This window comes from Opisthocomus hoazin, chromosome 10 (genome assembly GCF_030867145.1).
Source record: "Opisthocomus hoazin isolate bOpiHoa1 chromosome 10, bOpiHoa1.hap1, whole genome shotgun sequence".
NCBI lineage: Eukaryota > Metazoa > Chordata > Aves > Opisthocomiformes > Opisthocomidae > Opisthocomus > Opisthocomus hoazin.
Genome location: NC_134423.1, coordinates 29366157 through 29385199, shown reverse-complemented (window position 1 = coordinate 29385199; position 19043 = coordinate 29366157). Strand labels below are relative to the sequence as shown.

General features: G+C 55.5%; 1 protein-coding gene across 4 annotated transcripts in view; it reads left to right on the top strand.

Annotated features, from left to right (window-relative positions):
* The window catches only part of PCSK6 (proprotein convertase subtilisin/kexin type 6), a 37516-nt gene extending 19409 nt beyond the window's left edge, over positions 1-18107 (top strand). Inside the window, exons 8-21 of one of the 4 annotated variants that reach the window (XM_075431367.1) lie at positions 1068-1280; positions 3220-3320; positions 4949-5052; positions 5506-5623; positions 6674-6862; positions 7105-7241; positions 9190-9369; positions 9967-10069; positions 11285-11481; positions 11916-12003; positions 13316-13407; positions 14663-14792; positions 15805-15917; positions 16345-18107. In XM_075431367.1, the coding sequence (XP_075287482.1) occupies positions 1068-1280; positions 3220-3320; positions 4949-5052; positions 5506-5623; positions 6674-6862; positions 7105-7241; positions 9190-9369; positions 9967-10069; positions 11285-11481; positions 11916-12003; positions 13316-13407; positions 14663-14792; positions 15805-15917; positions 16345-16442 (1863 nt within the window). In that variant the 3' untranslated portion in view covers positions 16443-18107. The other 3 variants (XM_075431366.1, XM_075431369.1, XM_075431368.1) reach the window with 3 other exon arrangements.
* The last annotated feature ends 936 nt before the right edge of the window (positions 18108-19043 follow it).

The window sequence follows — 19043 nt, the reverse complement described above, 5'->3', positions numbered from 1 at the left end:
CCTCTGGAGCAAAGCTGCTTTATTATTATTACTGTTATTATTATTATTTTTTGTGGAGGAAGCTGCCGCAGAGCAGTGGGAGGGAGGTAAACACCGGATCTGCCCAGGCTAGCGCCGAAAATGGGGCTGCTCCGCCGCCGTGCGCTTCCATCGCCTGCCAAGCTCCCGGAGAGCCCAGCTGTACGGGGCAGGGAAGAGAAACAGCCGCTTCGCTTCCATCCCAAAACCCCTGGGGTCACCAAAATCCTCCCTTGGGACCGCAGCACCCTGTTCGCGGACCCTGACGGGGCTGGGTTATTCCCTGGGTGCCCTGGGAGCGGTTCGGATGGAGGGGCCTTCGTTAGGGGCCCCTCGTTGGCACCGCGGCTGCCGCTGCCGGGCGGGATTTTCCCCCGGCTCCGGGGAGGTCCGGGTGGCTGACGCACCCCTCCCGCCCCCCGATTCCCACAGCTCTGCCCGGTGGGGACGGCTCCATCAGATGTTCCTGCCAAGCGACGGGGAGGGGGGAGAAAAAGCTGGGATTAAAAATTTAAAAACAAACAGAAGGAACCTAAAAGATAGGCTGGGGGAAGCTTTCTGATGGTTTGGGGGGATGCGTGAGGGGCTTTGCCAGTGAGGGGCGAGGGAGACGTGGATTTTGGGGGGTTTCCTGCCAGTTCCTCCCACGGGGCCATCCCTGCACCCCAGAAAGCGCTGTGCTGGTGTTACCGCCTGGTCCAGGGGCTCCGAGCATCCCAGATGGTTTTCCCCCATGAGAGTCTGTGGGATATGCCAAAAATCCCCGTCGCTGGAGGGTCTCCCATCCTTACGGGGAGTCACTGCCCGTAAAGCTGGGGCTGGCCGAGCCGAGGGGCATGTTTGTGGGGGCTGACCCAGGGGGCTGAGCGCTGGCCAGGATGGCACCCATCCTCCCACCCTAACCAAACCCTACCTCCTGACCCCAAAATCAGCCTTACTGACGGCATTCCAGCGCCGCGGGGAGGGCTGCCTCCTCCTCCCTGTGCCGAGACGGCTGCCCATCCTGACCAAACACCTCCTCTCACCCCCCATCCCTTCTCTGCCTGCAGGGACGCAGGGGTCTGGGGTCCATTTTCGTCTGGGCGTCGGGGAATGGCGGCAGAGAGGGTGATTACTGCTCCTGCGACGGCTACACCAACAGCATCTACACCATCTCCATCAGCAGCACCACTGAGAATGGCTACAAGCCCTGGTACCTGGAGGAATGCGCCTCCACCCTCGCCACCACCTACAGCAGCGGGGCTTTTTACGAGCAGAAAATAGTAAGTTTTACCCCAATGTCAAGTAGGGCGGCATCCCCTGAGTGTTTTCTGTGTGGCTGGCCTGGAGGATGGCTTGGCTGCAAGAGCTGGGCTTCGCCCTGAGCTCTGCGGCAGGTTTCGCTTGTGCTTTTTTATGGTGGGGCCAAAAATTGCTCTGGTCCTTGGGAAGAGCTCAGGGATGCGGTGTTTTCCTTGCTAAATGGGTGAAGGGGCTGGAGGTTTGCGAAAATACCCGTGCAAATATTTACCCGTCCCCCAAAGTGCCTACTTGCTGTCCTGTGCTTAGAAAAAGGGAATTTTGAGGACTTTTAGTCTGAGACAGAGAAAAAAAGGGAGGATGGAGGCATTTGACAGGGATGTGGCAACCCCAGATGAAGAGCAAAGACTTTTCAGAGCCCAGGAATTGCCTGAAAGTCCTGCATCCCGCTCTGGAGCCCCCAACATAAGAAGGACAGGGATGTGTTGGAGCAGGTGCAGAGGAGGCCACGAAGATGATCCGAGGGCTGGAGCACCTCTCCTACAAGGACAGGCTGAGGGAGTTGGGGCTGTTCAGCCTGGAGAAGAGAAGGCTCCAGGGTGACCTTAGAGCAGCTGCCAGTACCTGAAGGGGCCGACAGGAAGGATGGAGAGGGGCTTTTCACAAGGGTGTGTAGGGATAGGACAAGGGGGAACGGCTCTAAACTAAAAGACGGCAGATTTAGATTAGATATTAGGAAGAAATTCTTCCCCATGAGGGTGGTGAGGCCCTGGCCCAGGCTGCCCAGAGAAGCTGTGGCTGCCCCCTCCCTGGCAGGGTTCAAGGCCAGGTTGGATGGAGCTCTGAGCACCCTGGGCTGGCGGAAGGGGTCCCTGCTCATGGCAGGGGGTTTGGAACCAGATGGTCTTTAAGGTCCCTGCCAACCCAAACCATCCTATGATTCTATCAGCCTGGTTTTCCCTGCCACCCAGGCTGTGTTTTCCTTGTCCCCACAGCTGCTGTGGTCTCGTCACAGCAAGGCCTTTCGTTACCGATGTCCCCGAGCATCATCGAAACCTCAGGCAATAAAACATCACCCACCGGCCCAGTACCTTACCCGAGCTGGGAGGGAGTTTTCCACCCAAATTATTTTTTTGACAGAATAAGTGGGGTTTTTACAAGTCAATTTCTTTTCTGTAGTCAGGAGTGCTTTGGTTGGCCTCTAAAAGATTAATTTCCAGCCAGGAAACCGAATCCAAGTGCCGTTTTCATGGCACTCGGGACCGTTTGCATGGCTGAGGCCAGCACCAGCGAAGCGCTGCTGGAGTGTCACTGGGCAAAAGAGCAGCTTCCAGGGGCACTTTTGGGAGAAACTGGGTAGACGTGTCCCCCTCCCCAAAAATCAACAGATTAACTCAAAATCCGGGAGCCTTTTAAAAATGTACCCAACTGAGCATCTTTTCTCGCCTCTTCCCTCCGAGCTTTTGGTACCCAAGCATCATGCTCTGCCCTGAAATGAAAAAACTGGAAATGGCTTTTTTTTTTTTCCCTTTTTTTCCTCGTGCAAATGTAAATTCTTGCCTGACACCATGAGCTGGAGCTTTTAAGGAAAGCGTTTAATGCAGCGTGGCTCAGCATGCCCCCATGGGTGCACACGCCCGCCGGCCCTGCCCTGATCGCACCACTCCATCCATAGCTTTTCCTCCAGCTGACCCACAGCAAAATTGACTTTTTCCCCCTTTTTTCACCTTTAAGCAAAGGAAAATGTAAGCAGGGGTGTTTTTCTCATGTGCCAAATGTATCTGCAGCCCATTTTTGGGGGCTCAGAGCACCCCAAAGGCATGGGAGCCATGGCAGCGGTTGGGTACTCGCAGGTTCATCTCCCCGCCGGCAGCATCCCAGCAAACCCAGGGTGCTCGATGGGGCAGTGCCCGTACCGGGAGCATCTCCGGCAACGTGGGGCTGCAGCTCCTCTCTCCGCAGGTCACCACGGACCTCCGGCACCGCTGCACGGACAGCCACACCGGCACCTCCGTGTCGGCGCCCATGGTCGCGGGCGTCATCGCCTTGGCTTTGGAGGCAAAGTAAGTGTAACCTCGCCACCGGCTTGCGGGGGGATGCTCCCAAATTTAGTAGCTGGCAAGCAAAACCAGAAGGAAAAAAGGTGGGGTTTTTTTCCTCTGGAGCAACTAAAAATGGGGCAAAGTTATTCTAAATTGCTCCTTTTTTTTTGGCAAGGTTTCATACAGTGTTGTTGTTTTGCATCTGATCTTCCTGCAGGTGTTTTATTGAGCTAATTCTTCACTTGTTGCCATCTGTTGAAAAGTTGGGGTTGGTGAGATAAGTCAGGCTTTTCATCTGGTGCACTGAAACCGCTGATGGCTGGCTCCAACAGGAGTTTTATAAATAATTCCTGGGAAAAAGATGTCAGAAAACATCACGGAAAATGGAAAATGTCTGTAGAAGTGATGGTTTTCAGCTAGTGTTTCATTTCTGGGGGAAAAGGACTACTTTTGCATGATGTCAAAATGCCTGTAGCATGACCAGCAGCAACACGCTCCCCAGTTCATAAGAGCTTTGCCTCTTGTCCCCATCCCAGTCCCATCCCAGTCCCAAACCAGTCTCATTATTGTTCCCCAGCCAAGGACCAGCCCCGCAGGGGACCAGGCTCACCCTTTGGGCATCCCTGTATTGTTCCATGGAGCATCCTCTCACGAGCTTTCTCACTATTATTATTATTTTTATGGAGTGGAAATAAAAGTGAGACTGGGAGTAAGCCCCAGGGCAGCACTGCACTCGTGTTTGGGGACAGCGATCGCAGTGTGTCAGCTCCAGTCCCTCTCCTCTGGTTTAATCACAATGCCCAGGTCGGCTGAGCATGTTTCCGGAGATGCCTTTTTGATTACAAATATATTAAGAGCTTTAGATGTAATTTTTGAATTGTTTAGCTGAGGCATAAAACGCAACATTAAGTACCAGAGCTTGGCGCTTAAGCACTCCATTATGACGAGAAGGAATAAATTGAATTTCTTTTCTTAAATGTTGCTCAAGAGCAATATAAATCCCCACTCGAGATGCTGAAGATCTGGCTGTAAGAAAAGCATGGAAAATTCTTCAGCAATATCCCTGGGCTGGGATCATGGGATCTTGGGGGGCGGTGGGGGGGCTCAAAAGCAGACAGTGCTCCATGTCCAGCACTCTGAACACACAAACCTCAGGCAAACCCTGCCTAGGGAGGGGTTTGGAAACACTTTGGGTTTTATTTGTCTGTTAAATGAGCAACCTAGGGTGTTTTTTCCAGCAATTTTTGCTGTTACTCTGATGAAGGGAAGTTTGCTCGGCAGCATGAATCAGCAAGGTGCTGAGCCTGGTACTCTGCTTTGGGTGGTCCTTCGTTCCCAATCTCCTACAAGAAAATGGGGAAAACCTTCCTCATTTGCTCCAATTGTACCCCAGAGCAGGAGAGCTAAATACCCTTGGCCAGGAATCAATCCTGCATTGCCTGTGGGCATGTGGCATCCCTCCCTGGGGCAACCTTCTCTGCTGGGACACCAAGCGATGGCCAACCTCCAGGCAGGACATATGCCTTTAAATCATCTCTTTTAGAGCAGGAAAAATTTGGTCTGGGTTTTTTTAACCCAGTGGGGGTCTCTGCTACTGCTGGGAAGACTGGAGGCAGCAGAGCCATCCCATGAGTTGCGTGTCGTTGCAGCCCCCGGCTCACCTGGAGGGATGTCCAGCATCTGCTGGTCAAAACCTCGCGGCCAGTGCACCTGCGAGCGGCTGACTGGAAGACCAACGGCGCGGGGCATAAAGGTGAGGGGCCGTGGAGGTCAAGGTGGCATGGCAAAAGGTCCATGAAAGGTTCACCCTGGATGGCTGCTCTTGGCTGTCTTAGGAGCTCCTACCACCAGGCTGTTGAGTGGAGGGAGGAGAGGGCAGTAATTCATGGGGCGAGATGCTTGGAAGCCTCGCTTGGAGGAGGCTTGGAAGTTTGCTTGGTGGAAGCTCGGAAGCCTTGCTTGGTGGAGGCTTGAAAGCCTTGCTTGGTGGACGCTCTCCTGAGCTGCAGCGTTGCCTGCTCCTTTCGGTGGGCAGCTCCAGCAATGGGTTTTCCATGATGCCAGTGTGGATTTGGGGTGTAACTTGGGCAGGGTGATGAACTCCACACCTTCCCTGATAGTTGGAGGATGCTCCACCAAGCACCGAGGAGTTACTCCTGACCCCTGCTTGGAAAGAAGTAGGTTTCTGAGTCTTCTCTCTTTCCAGTTAGCCATCTATATGGCTTCGGTCTGGTGGATGCAGATGCTATTGTGGTGGAAGCCAAGAAGTGGAAGACGGTTCCTCCCCAGCACATCTGCGTGGGAAGCCTGGACAGGGTGCCCAAGTGAGTGTTGTAGGGTGGGGGGCTCACCTGGCGCATGTGGCTGCTTGGAAGGAGCTTTGGTGGAGCCAGCTCTTGTGATGCAAAGGCTCAGCTGCTGTCCCAGCATTTGGAAAGGGAAATTAGGAGTTGGGGTGGCCAGTACAAGCCCGTGTGCAAGACGAGGTAATGTTCCTGGATTTTATGGTCAGAGTGACCCGCACCATCCACCCCGAGGTCTGCTTATTGACCCAGAAGTGCCCTCTGGGGTCTGTGCCTGCGGCTCGATGAGGAGCAGGTCCCACGGGGGCTCACTGGGACCAACTTTGACAGCGGGTGATTTTTTTTTGCGCTTTTGCATGCTTTCACTGCTCAGACAGGTGATCAGCACGGAATTTTTGAGAGCTAATGGTGCGAGATGAAAAACAACTCACCCACTGGGTCCTACATGAGTGATGAGGTGTTGATCTCTCCTCCCTCTTCCACCAAACACCTCGTCTTGATGGAAGACACCAAAAACTGGTGCTTTGTTGCAAGGGTTCCCAAATTTCCAGTGCCTTGGGTCTCTTTGAATTTGGCTTCGTGTTCAAGCCAACTTAGGCTCACGTGTCATCCTTGGTAGGTCTGTCCCTGCTAGGTTAAAGGGTGGGATCGGGGATCTGAGCAAATGGACCCTCCTGGTTTACCACTGCCTGGCTGCAGAGCGAGAGAGTTGTTCGTCAGAAAAGCTGTTCCCTTGGAAGACGTGCGTATGCAAAGCAGGAATCAATTTGGCGCCAAGTGTGTTCACGAAACTATTTATCTGATACAGACACTAATTACAACCCAAAGAGGAATGCTGCGCTGATCATGATAATGAAGAAGCGCCCTTGCCGCCCATAAGGCACAGATCTTAGAGGCAGTTCAAACCCGTCGCGGTACCGTCGAGCAATTCAGCAAATTCCTGTGCTAGGACACCGTGTTGCGATGGAGGATGAGATAATTTTTGCCGTGAAGCAGTAGGAGATGAGGTTCAAATATAATTGGGCGTCAAATGTAACTGCCTGTCCCCAAGGTGATGCTCTGTCCCCCCAGGTACATCCGAGCGGACCACGTGCTGCGCGCCAGCACCCTCAGCAGCGCCTGTGCTGAGCACAGTGACCAGCACGTGCTCTACTTGGAGCACGTCGTGGTGCGGCTCAGCATCTCGCACCCGCGCCGGGGCGACCTCCATATCAGCCTCATCTCTCCATCGGGGACCAGGTCGCAGCTCCTCGCCAGGAGGTGAGAGCGGCCAGAGCCGGCACGCGTCCGGGCTGGGCAGCATCCTCGTTTAGGGGGTTGCTGCAAGTTTGCTTGGGGTTTTGGGAAAGCGGGGGCCATGCTCGGGTCTCAGCTGCAGGAGGGCTCGGTGCAAGGGTGAGTGCATGTGAGGATCCCTAAAATCCTTAATTACCTACCTACCTTTTCCAATTAAAGAAGACATTCAAGGTCACACTTCTTGATGCACGGCGCTACCATTGCAGGGCGTTTGACCACTCCAACGAGGGGTTCAAAGGCTGGGAGTTCATGACCGTCCACTGCTGGGGGGAGCAGGCGGCGGGGGAGTGGACCCTGGAGATCCACGACACGCCGTCCCAAGTGCGCAACCACGCCGTGCAAGGTAAGGGTCCCCCAGCACCCATGTCCCCCAGCGCCCGCCCGTCCCCCTCGCCCCCAAAAGCTCTTTCCAGGCTGTTTCACCTGGCCAGAACTTCTGCTGCGAGCTTTGTGGTCTTCAGCAAAACTGCATGGCCCCATTTTTTCAAAAATGAGAATCAAACTTCATCCCTGAGTGCAGGAGGCTGCTGGTCTGGCTGAGCCGGGAGCGGGTTTTCTCCCACCGGCAAACCTGTTGCAACCGAGAGCCGGGTTTCCAAAATTAAACCATAATGAGTCAAAATGAGGAAACCCAAGAGCTGTAATTGTTGTTTGTTTGTTTTGCTTCGCTGCTGGGACATCTGGCGCGTGGGCCGGTTGTGCAACGGCGCGAGGGGACGATGCCCCTCGGGCTGCAGACAGACAGACGGGCGGACATCCTCCCCGGGCTGCCACCGCGCTGGCAGGGGGTGGCTGGGCTCAGCCTGGCCCCCTGCGTGTCCCCAACCCTGCCGTGTCCCCCCTTCCCTGGCTTGGCCGCCTGCTCCCCGACCCCTTCCCAGCAATGGAGCTGGGCTGGTGGGATCCAGCCCCACCGGGATGGCAACGGGGCATGAAGCATCCCGCCCGGGGCTGGCGCGCGGCGCGGGGGTGTTAGAATCCACACGCTCACTGATGGGATGCCAGGAGCGTATCAAAAACCTCTCCCACGCGACTTTCTGGCAGGCGGTGCACGTGGGGGTTCCTTGTGCAGAAGGTGTTTCTGCTTGCTGCCTTTGCCCAAAATCGTTTGAACTCGGAGAGCGGCAGCAAAGGTCCCGTGGAGCTCCTTTTCCCCCTGTATTTACGGTTTGCGGTGGTGTTTCTGAGCCCCCCGCGGGTGTCGGGGCTCGGCTTCACGCGGCTTTGCAAAACGAAATGAAACAAGTGCGAGTCGCCCCCCTCCAAGGGTCTGCACTGGGTTTGAAGCAGAGAGGGCAAAGCGGGAGGAAAAAGAGGGAAGATGCTCCCCGTCCACAGCAGAAACACGTATTAAATGTTAATTTAATACCACTAAATTATACCAATTAAATTGGTTAATTTAATACCAATTAAAGACTGTGGGTGTTCTGTCACTGGCCCGGCTGCATCCCCAGCATCAGCCCCACGCAACCTGGGCTTTCCTCCTGTGAGACATTTTAGATTTAAAGCAATTTCAACTTTTTTGCGGAGCTTTTCTCCAGCTGATGCCACCCCAGCTTGCCCCTTCGCAGGCTCGGCTCCGTCTTGCAGCAGGGGGGTCCTCTCAGCCCTTTCGGAGAGCCAAGGCATTTGGGTGTTGGAAATTTTAAGCCCTTCCTGGAAAAGCAGGGATTAGTAATTAAAGCCGAGCGTGCCACGGGCGTGAAGTGACTCGCGTTGAAAGAAAAACAGTGTCGGAAAGAAGCGGCGGCAGTTTTTGGACCCCTCCCCAACGTGGCGTGGGTCGGGGAGGACCCTGGCGTGGGTGCCAGGCTGTGGGGGGTCCCCGGCCCCCAGCTCAGGCTCCATGGCCCCCACGGTGTTTTGGAGGAGACCGAACTCAGGCAAGGGTATAGCTGGAGCAACAGCAGTGAGAAATAATCCGGCGTGTGCTGGGTGGCTTTTACCGGGCAGAAATAATCCCCCGTTATGGAGCTTTTAAAGTCACTGCTTCCCTCCACGCGCTGGCTGTGAAGGGTATGGTGACACCGTGGTTCGTCACGTGAGTTATAGTGTGAAATATCCCTCGTGGGCGCCTTAAACGGCTGAATTCATGCAGGCTGGGAGCTCAGGGGCTGGTGAAGATATCTGCATGTTTCTTGTTTGCTTCTGCGTTGCTGTGCAAGTGGAGAAGCCCTGACAGTCTGGTCCCCCCTCCTCCTGCTCCCCCCAAAGCCGGGGCTGCGCTGTGGGGTCCCCTGGGGAGGAGCAGGGTGGGGAGCAGGCTGGGTGACGTTGTGGCCACCCCGCAGGGAAGCTGAAGGAGTGGAGCCTGCTCTTCTACGGGACGGCCGAGCACCCCTACACCACGCCGGGCAGCCCCCAGCCCCACGGGAGGACGCCGGAGGTGCCGGCATCTGAGATGGAGCCGTCGAGAGCCGCCTTCCTGCAGAGCCAGGTGGAGGTGGTGGAGGAGGAGGAGGACTACATGGGTAAGAGCCGGCTGAGCGACCGTGTCGTCGTCCCCAAAGTACCCGGGAAAATGCCAACCAGGGGAGCCACGAGGCCTGATCCTGCCCGGGGCCAAGGCGGGCTGGGAGGAGCGGTGCCTGCGGCCGGCGCAGGGCAGCAGGATGGCGAAATTAGAAGGCAGCGAAACGCCCCGTCCCGGCGCTGCTGCCACAAATTGGTGGTGCAGCCGTCTGGGGAGTAAAAAAAGCTCCTCTGCCCACCTTCCCCCACCCCGGCGTGGGCACGGGCAGGCATCCCTGACGGTCCCCAAGGAGCGGGTCCGGCCCCTCTTTCCAAGCCGCTGATGTTCCCCGCTGGAGGACGGCCGGGTGGGATTCATGCTGGGGAGGATGAGCTGGAGGAGAGGCGAGCGCCCAGAGCCATGCAGCACTGCAGGATAGATAGGATAAGATATATGAGATCTAGAAGATAATAGTTATAGGATAAGGTAGGTAGAGGGTCCCCAGCCCCTTCCCTGCATCAGTCGGCCCAGGGAGGGTGTGCTCAGAGCATCCTGGCAGCGGGGTCTGGGGGATGCTCAGCCTCTCCCCCCGCTGAGCCGGTCTCTCCATCCCCAGGTCCGTGCCACCCCGAGTGCGGTGACCAGGGTTGCGACGGCCCCGATGCCGACCAGTGCTTGAACTGCATCCACTACAGCCTGGGCAGCGTGAAAAACGGCAGGTGAGGGGTGTCGGGAGGTCCCTGGGGGGTCTCCGGGCGGCAGCAGTGCCTTTCCCCAGGGCTTGCACCACGACGTGGTGACCAAGGCTTGCACAGAGGAAGAAGAGTAGGAGAGAGAAATAGGAGGGAGGAGGAGGTGTGGGGATCCCTGGCCTGGGCTAGAGTACAATCAAAGAATCACAGAATCACAACATGGCAGGGGTTGGAAGGACCTCTGTGGGTCACCCAGCCCAACCCCCTGCCAAAGCAGGGTCACCCAGAGCAGGCTGCACAGCACCGCGTCCAGGCGGGTCTGGAATATCTCCAGAGAAGGAGACTCCACAGCCTCCCTGGGCAGCCTGTTCCAGGGCTCCATCACCGTCAGAGGGAAGAAGTTCTTCCTCATGTTCAGATGGAACTTCCTCTGCTTCAGTTTGTGCCCATTGCCCCTTGTCCTGTCACTGGGCACCACTGGAAAGAGTCTGGCCCCGTCCTCCTGACACCTACCCTGCAGATATTTATAAGCATTTCTAAGGTCCCCTCTCAGCCTTCTCTTCTTCAGGCTGAACAAGCCCAGCTCCCTCAGCCTCTCCTCATAGGAGAGATGCTCCAGTCCCCTCACCATCCTTGTAGCCCTCCGCTGGACTCTCACCAGTAGCTCTTCATCTTTCTTGAACTGGGGAGCCCAGCACTGGACAGAGTACTCCAGATGGGGCCTCACTAGGGCAGTGTAGAGGGGAAGGAGAACCTCCCTCGACCTGCTGCCCACACTCCTTCTAATGCACCCCAGGATCCCATTAGCTTTCTTGGCAGCCAGGGCACACTGCTGGCTCATGGTCAACCTGTCGTCCACCAGGACACCCAGGTCCCTGGCCACATAATCGTGGTGGGGAAGACACACTGGCTTCACCGGGCAGGGTCACCCATGCCCGAGGGCCAGCTGGCTGAGTTGTGGAACAGGGGTGTCCACTTCTCAATCTCTTGGACTGGCATAGGGAAACTTTACCCATCGTTGGGGTTGCTGGCTGAGAGAGTCCCCAGCTCTTTAGCACAGACCCACGACATTCAAGATACCCTAAGTCTGAAGAAGAAGAAGAACGAAATGAACCCAGATCACCATCAGGGCTGAGGGATTCCCCGAACGCTGTGGGCGAGGGAACGGCGGTGCGTGCCGGGCTGCCGGGACGTGGCCAGGTGCCGGCACCAAAGCCCGGGCGCTGTCGGTTCCTTCCCCAGGATGTGCGTGAGCTCGTGCCCCGCCGGGTTTTTCGGTGACAAAGGTGCTCGGAGGTGCCGCCGGTGCTACAAGGGCTGCGAGCGCTGCGTCGGGAGGGGACCGACCCAGTGCACGGCGTGCAAGCGGAACCTCTACCATCACCAGGAGACGAGCACCTGTGTGGTGCTGTGTCCGCCCGGGTTTTACGCCGATGAATGTAAGGATTTTTATCACTTGCAAGCCATAACATGAGGACATGTGGGGGTTGCTTCTATTTTAAGTGCTATGGGTGGAGAAAACACCTTGATTTTTGAGTATTGGGTTTGAATTTCCCCTCCGGACCCACTTTGCACAGCGAGAGGAGGAGGAAAACCTCTGGGTTTTCAGAGGGTGGTGCAAAGCAGAGGCGCTCATCTCAGCTCTTAATTAGAAGACCATAATTAATGATCCTAACTGCCTGCAAAGCATATTTCTTCTTAGCAAGCGATGACAGATAAGGTCATCTGCGATAGCAGGGACCCGTCGGGGGGACGACGTGCCTCTGCCCCGGGGAGCTGGCGCTGGGGTGCAGTGGGGCTTTGCTGCTCTGACTGCTGCTTGCAAATCACTGTCCGGGTTTTATTCTCTCTGCCTCACTTTGTTTTTTGAAAGGTCAGAAACGCTGTCTGAAATGTCATCAAAGCTGTAAAAAATGTGTTGGCGAAGCAGACAAATGTACTGCATGCAAAGATGGATTCAGGTAAAATGCCAGCCCGGGAGAAGTTTATACCTACAGCGTTGGTCCCTGTGGTTCAAATTTGGGAAAACTGATGGGGAATTAGAGAGTGAATTAGTTGAAGACCCAAGGTCCTGCTTCCGTGGTACTGCAGCTGTGGCGTGGGGCTGGGAATTTAAAGGTGGTCCTTCGTCTCCCTTTCTTAGCTGAAAAGTACGTCTGAAATTTGATTTCCGTTTCTCCGGCGCTTGCCGAGGTGGTGGGTAGTGCTGTGCTGGGGGCTCAGAAGTGCTCATCCAAATTTGGTGAGCAGTGACCAGAGCAGCTCCTGGCATTGGAGCATCTCAAATGAGGGGAGGAAAAAGGCAATGAAAACATTTACGCTGCACGTTGCAGAGTGCGCGTTTCCTCCCGTGTCTCTGGCGGCTCCGTCAGAGCCCGTCCAGCGCTTGGTTTTCCTCACCTGGCAGAGCTGGTGCCGGGCTGAGCTGCTCCAGGCAGGCTGAAAATGCTCCCTGCTAGTGCAGAAACCTTTCCTTCTGCTTCATTCAAGCAGAAAAAAAAATTATCTAACATACCTGTTGAGCGGGGCTAGTGTAGGGTAGTGTGTTTTCAGCAGCATGGGTGCAGGCAGGCAGCCCCGACCCTGCGAGGAGCTCCGGGCACCGTTGCTGCTGGCCCCACGGCGCCTGCGGGATGCAGAGCCCAGCCGTGCCGGCGAGCAGCCTTGGCACTGGGGAGAAGATGTTTTCCATCCCCAAGCTCACGTGGAAGTATGATCCCGTAGCGCTTTCCTTCGCTTAGGGGCTGTAAGTGGGCCAAAGCCACGGTGTAGCAGTGCTGCTCGCTCAGACAAGGAAATTGCCGCTGCCAAAAGGTTATCTACTCCTTCAGAAAAGCAAAAGTGGAGGCACTTGTCGGACATAATCCGTACGGCGCTCGCTTTTTAATGTCCAATATCCTCTTAAGCCGGGACTTCAAATCATCCCTACCACGGTGAAGCAGCACCAGCCCAGCTGCTGCACCGAGCAAATTTCCTTTCATTCCGGGTAGTCTCTTGGTGCAAAAGGTCTTTGGGAGAGCCTGGCTGGCTGCCCGTGGGGAAAAAATAATTTTATTTCCTCCTGGATACTTAATTAAGGAACTTGCAGCCATCCTTTTGGTCCAGGCAGGACTTTAATTTCTCCTGAAGCGCTGGCTGGCTTTCCAACGCCTCCTGCGCTGGGGGCTGAGGCTGCTGTGGGGTGCTGGGGGCTGCAGAGACAGGGACGGGCTGTGTCGTGTCCCCAGAGCCTGTGGCTTCGGGTGCAAACATCCTCTCTGCCTTTCCTGGCAGCCTGGTGGGAGAGAGCTGCGTGCCGGAGTGCCAGCCCGCCATGTACCTCAGCCGGGAGCCGCGGCGGTGCGAGACCTGCCCCGCCAGCACAGGTACGTCCCTCGCCCCACGGCATCCCCGTGCAAATGGAGGGTTGGACTAGATGACCCACAGAGGTCCCTTCCAACCCCTACCATTCTGTGATTCTGTGAGAGCCCCCAGACCCTCGTGCCTCCAGAGCTGATGCCCATGGTACCCACCCCGAGCCAAGGCAGGGGAAGCAGTCCCAGCTCGCCCGCACCTCCTACGAGGTGCTGGGAGTATATTCATATTAGAAAGGTTTTCAGGGAGTTTTTACATTTTTATTAGAGCCATTCTTTATTTCTCGATTCCTCTGAAGCCAGGTGCTTTAGTTTAATAAGGTTGCGGGGGAGGCTGTAAAACCCTCGCGGGGTGATGGAAGATGGCTTTGCAGCATATGAAAATGTCAGGCAGCCGAGGCGCGTTCTCCCGGCCGGACTGGCCGCTGCCAGCTTCCCCCCGCTGCCCAAAGTCGCTCGGTGTTCCCTTTAAATCCTGCCTTCTTTGCTTCTTGGAAATCCAATTGTTTTCCATTGTTAATGTTTGCGTCTGCCCTTGAGATCATCATAGATCTGATGATAAGATGATCTCCAGACAATCCGTGTTCAGCGGCGTGAATCCCATCTATCACACATGGGCAATTTCCTAAGACCAAATCCAAAATATTTATTGATCTTGTTGGCAAGCGTGGAAGGGAACAGGCTCTTAATCCCTTAAGAAAATGACTTCCCTTCTAATTCTTATTCCAGTCAGTGTAAATGTACTCCGCCACAACAATTTTTCAAGCCTTTTCTCGCCTCCTTCTCCTGCGTGACCGTTTCTCCAGCCCGGCGTGCGGAAGGCCGCCAATAACACCACCTCCATCGCCGCGGTTTGCCGCCCGGCCACAGCACGCTGGCGTCAGAGCGGGGCCAGCTCCTCCGCAGCCCAATTTAGCGTCCCTTTTTCCACACTAGGGTGGGGAAGGCAAACCGGTTCGTGCTGGGGAGCGGTGGCTGGTGCCCCAGGGAGGGATTCTGATGGGCTGTCCCCCTCTTGGCTCTGCAGAGGGGCAGGACGCTGGGTTCTGGCTGGGTTTTTTTGGATGCGAGCGGGGTTTTTTGGGATGAAAGCTGGGGTTTTTGGGATCACAGGACCCTGGTGGCACAACAAGCAGCTTGTTCACTCCCAGGCGTGAGCGGGGCAGAGCTGAGCCGGTGCTCCCCATCTCGTGCCAGGCTGCCGGTACGGTGTGGCTCCTGTCTCTGAAACTGCCCACGTCATCTGTCCTCTCCCCCATCCCCGCAGGGCCGGGCGAGGAGGACTGCGCACCCTGCACCCCCGAGACCCCTGCACCCCGCTGGCGCTGCGTCCCGGCCTGCCGGGAGGGCTTCTACCCCGCCGACAGCCACGGGCTGCCCAACAAAGTCTGCAAGAGGTACGGTGCCGCCCCGACCGCAACCGGAGCGAAGCCGGCACCGATGGGGAGCGCTGGCAGCGATGATAAAAAAAATAATAACGCTGAAAACAGCTCACAGCTGGGGCTGTTTACTGGGGAAATTAAAATAAGCATGAAGGAGCCAGGGCAGCTGTGGGGCTGGACCCCACACGCCCCTGTCCTATAGATGCCGGAGCCAGCCAGCCAAGATATCTTCGGGCTACGGTGCAAGGGGCTCAGCCCCAGCCCCAGGCTCTTTGGGGGAGGTGTGGGAGGAAGGAGGAATGGTGGTATTTAGGCAAATATTCCAGCTTTCAGTGAAACCTGTCCCGTTTGCCCTGCAGCTGTGTTGGAGGAGCCTTCACCCGCTCCTTGGCCCAGTACAGGGCTGCGTGCAGGAGACTGGGGAGACTGGGAGATGCCGGGAGGCAGCAATTTGCTCCCACTCGCCGGCACTTTGCGCTTTAAGTGGGGAGTGGGAGTGGATTCAGCCTCATTAAAGCTCCCTGATGAAAGGGAAGGATTAAAGGTGACTTGGGCACAGTGCCTGCCTGCTGGGGGTTTCACTCGCCCACGCTGGCTGGCCAGTGGGGACGAACAGGGCTCCAGCATCCCTTCCCTGGGATTTGGGGTACAGTCCCCGCAAGCCACCATCCCCAGGCGGGAGGCACAGCTGGTGGGCTCTTTTCCCTGAGCAAACGGGTGGGAGCAGCCCAGTTTCCCCTCGCAGCCCTTTTTTCTGACCGGGATTGGTGGGAAGGGAGGTGCTGAGCCTTCCCAACAGGCGAGCGCTGCTGGGCTGTCACTGGGCATCGAGCGGGCACCACCGAGCTCATTTCTCCCAGGGCTTCGATAACTTTTCAAGCTTCACGTTCGCCGTTTTCCACACCCTCTGGTTCAGTCCGGGCGTCGCAATGCCAGCAGACGCTTGATCTGGCCGATGGCCGATTTTGGGTGGCCAGGGTCGAGGTGTCGGTGCCGGTTCAGACCGCGGCGGGGTCTCTGTCCCCAGGTGCGATGACCACTGCTCAGCCTGCGAGGGCTCCGGTGGGAACTGCCTCAAGTGTAAAGAAGGTTTCAGCCTCCTCGGCGGCTCCTGTGTAACAAACGAAACCTGCACCAACGGTAAGTAGCTGGGGCAGAAGCGCTGGCACCGCGGTGCTTCCCCGGTAGCAAAAAATGAGGGGTTTTGGGGGATTCCCTTCAGAACAGAAAGGCAAAAGCGCTGCAGCTCTTGGGCTTGCCAGGCTCTGGCTGCGGCGGGCGGGCAGGTTACCCAGCAGAGCTGCTGGATATCTGCCTGTCGCTCAAACGCATCCAAGCGTTTGCGTTTCGTTATAGTTGAGTCTCAGGGCAAATTCTCCCACTCGCTGCAAAGCTGCTTTGTTCCTCTGTTAAAACCATGCGAAAGTTGGGCTGAAAAAGTGACTCCTTTTCAATTCTCTCTCCTCCAACACTGGAACAAATCGCACCGCCTGTTACGTGCAATGTTTGTTTATTTAAAATGTTAATCCACTCTCATTTTCTCTTGTTCCTCGCCTCGGCCTCCCAGCTGACAAGACTTTCTGTGAGATGGTGAAATCAAACAAGCTGTGTGAAAAGAAGCTGTTTGTGCAGTTCTGCTGTCAGACGTGTCTTATGGCCGGGTAAAGTTCAGCGGCTGCATCCATCCAGGACTTCCACCGACTGCCAGCCCAATTTTGCCAAATGTTTAGGACAAAAGTTTATTTTTTCAGCTTTGGGAGAGTTTACATGGTGCTGTCAAGCATTCGCTCGTAAGTTTGATAGCTTTAATATCACTGTCAGCGTGTTTCTATAGCAATATGTTAAGCAGAGATTGGATCGTACCCTGAACGATCAAGTCCTGAAAGGCAGCAGACAAGCGGTGATATTAATACTCTCAAACACCCCTCGTGAGCAGGGACCGCTGCATGATCCATGTATGCACGCTTGGTTCTTTGCAGAAATCCTACTGATCTGCCCGCTCCGAGCAGCTGGCAGGAGCCCTCGCTGCAAAGGATGCAGGACTTCACACATCTGCGAAGAAAGAGCCGTTTCTGGCTCCGTTTTTGGTACCCTTTCCTGCTAGGTGACGGCTGAGATAAACCTGTGTTGCAAGCGGCCGGCGCTGCGCTCTGTGCATACGTCAAACGACGAATGAGGTGGTTCCCGGAGCGGTGCCCTGCAGCCCACTCTGCCACTCCTGTTCGGATTTTGTCCGTGTTTCTCTCCGGCCGTGGCAATAACTGGAGATTTTGAGGACCAAAGCGGGAGCTGATCCCCGTGGCTCCGCCGGCGTGCCAGCCCGGTGAGGCCGGCAGGGCTTTTCCCCGCAGGTAGCTGCAGGCAGGCAAAACCCCTGTGCCTACCGGGAGTCTTAGGGGCTCGGGGGGGTTCGTTCGCACGGACCAGCCAGCGGGGTCACAGCCTTACCACGAAAGGTATTTCCCTGCTGGAACTGCTAGGAAGTTGCTGATTAATTCAGTTCTGGAACGAGCTAGATCCTTCCTCTAAATGAGACGGTGTCCCACTTAATCTCTTCTGGCATTTTGCGTTCTGATCCTTCCCCTGTTTCGCTGGGTATACCCCCCTCTCACAAAATCCTCCTCTTCACAGCAGTGATTTTTCTTGGTCATCTGTTTCCAAAAGAGACATTCCCGGGATCCGGCCAGGAAACTCTTAATTCTACAAAACCCTTCCCTGAAACAAATGTTTTCATGCTCTCTCTTACTAGTAAGTCATGTGGTGTTTATATAATTGTGTTTAAAATATCCTTGGCTATGTTGTTTTACAGATTTTTAAAAAATAACTTATACAATCCTTGTTTTTTCTCTGTAGACTATTTTTTATATGGGAATGGGGAATCTTTTTGTGTCTTACGTCCTTATTTTCTCCTCTCTGACCTTGCAGAGCCACTCTTTGCACCAGACGTATGTAAACACTCTTTCCTACACTGCATGTTCTGATTTTCATGGTTAATAGTTTTAATGAGTTAAACCTTTTTGCCAATGAAATTCACAGTACGAATTGTCACCAGTTCCTCATGGAGCTGGGATAATCCCTGCTTGGTTTCGGTTGCACCTCAGCCAGGTGAAGAGGGGAGAGCCGCACCATCACCGGTCCCCACCTGCCTCGACCAAACCCAAGGAAAGATGGAGCTCTGGTGAACTGACCTTTAAGTTAATAAACTATTGATCTCCCCTGACAAACGAATCTGTGCTCCTTACAAATTCCGACAGCCGCCGTCCCGACCGGAGGCAGGGCATGGCAGTGATGTGTCGTCCGTCTTTATTTTGCTGGACAAAGCAGCTGTCCTGCCCGGAGCTCCTGATCAGCCCAGAGCACCTGCAGGAGAAACGGCTCGGCATCAGACGAGCTGCAACTGCGAAGAAACCTCACATTTGTTCTCATAAAGGTCTTTTACCTTCAGAGGAAACTCATACCCTGAATACTCACCCCAGGGCATCTCTGGTGTGCCCAGGGCCGTCCAACTGGGGTTTGGGGCTGCGCTCGGGCACGGCCGGGCGTATTCTCCGGTTGTGGGGGGAGCGCAGCGTGCAGTGATGCATCTGCAGCCGGATGAGCTGGCGGGGGGCTCGGTGCATGATCCATCCTGCGGCCCCCCGTGCCCCTCCGCAGTTTGCAGCAGCTGGGAACGGCGGGGCCAGCGTCCCCGTGGGCTGGCTGGGGAAGGAGGGGAGCCGCTGGTGTGTCGGGGAGCGGAGTTCGTGTTGGTTTTGCAATGTTTAACCGTGGGGCAGGTGCCCAGGGGAGTGCCTGGATATCTGTCACTGAGCTTTTTAAGTGTGAAGAAATGAGCCCTCCGATGAGGGAAGATGGTTTCTCAGAGCTGTGCTGCTCTGGGCTGCTGCATCTTACAGGCCTTCACATTTATCAGATAATGAATGTGAATTAATCAGATGATTTATCACATACAGTGATTCCTTCTGTTGCTCCAGGATTCCCCTTTCGGTCTCGGGCCAAACCAGAGGTCAGAACTGGGGTGAAATGCTCCTGGCTTCTGCCCCTTGGGTTGTAAAACAACACGCTCTCCTTTCTGTTGCCGCGTCCCACAGTCAGAAACCGGGAGCTGGGAATCGGCAGCACTGCGTCAGCTCTGCCCTTCAGATCTCTGGCTCACAGTGGCCTGCCTCTAAATACTGCTCACTGGTATATTTAGATGTACTGAAACGCTAAAAAAAAAGCAAGATGTTTACCCTTACATCCTTGGCATAACTTAAAATACGCACT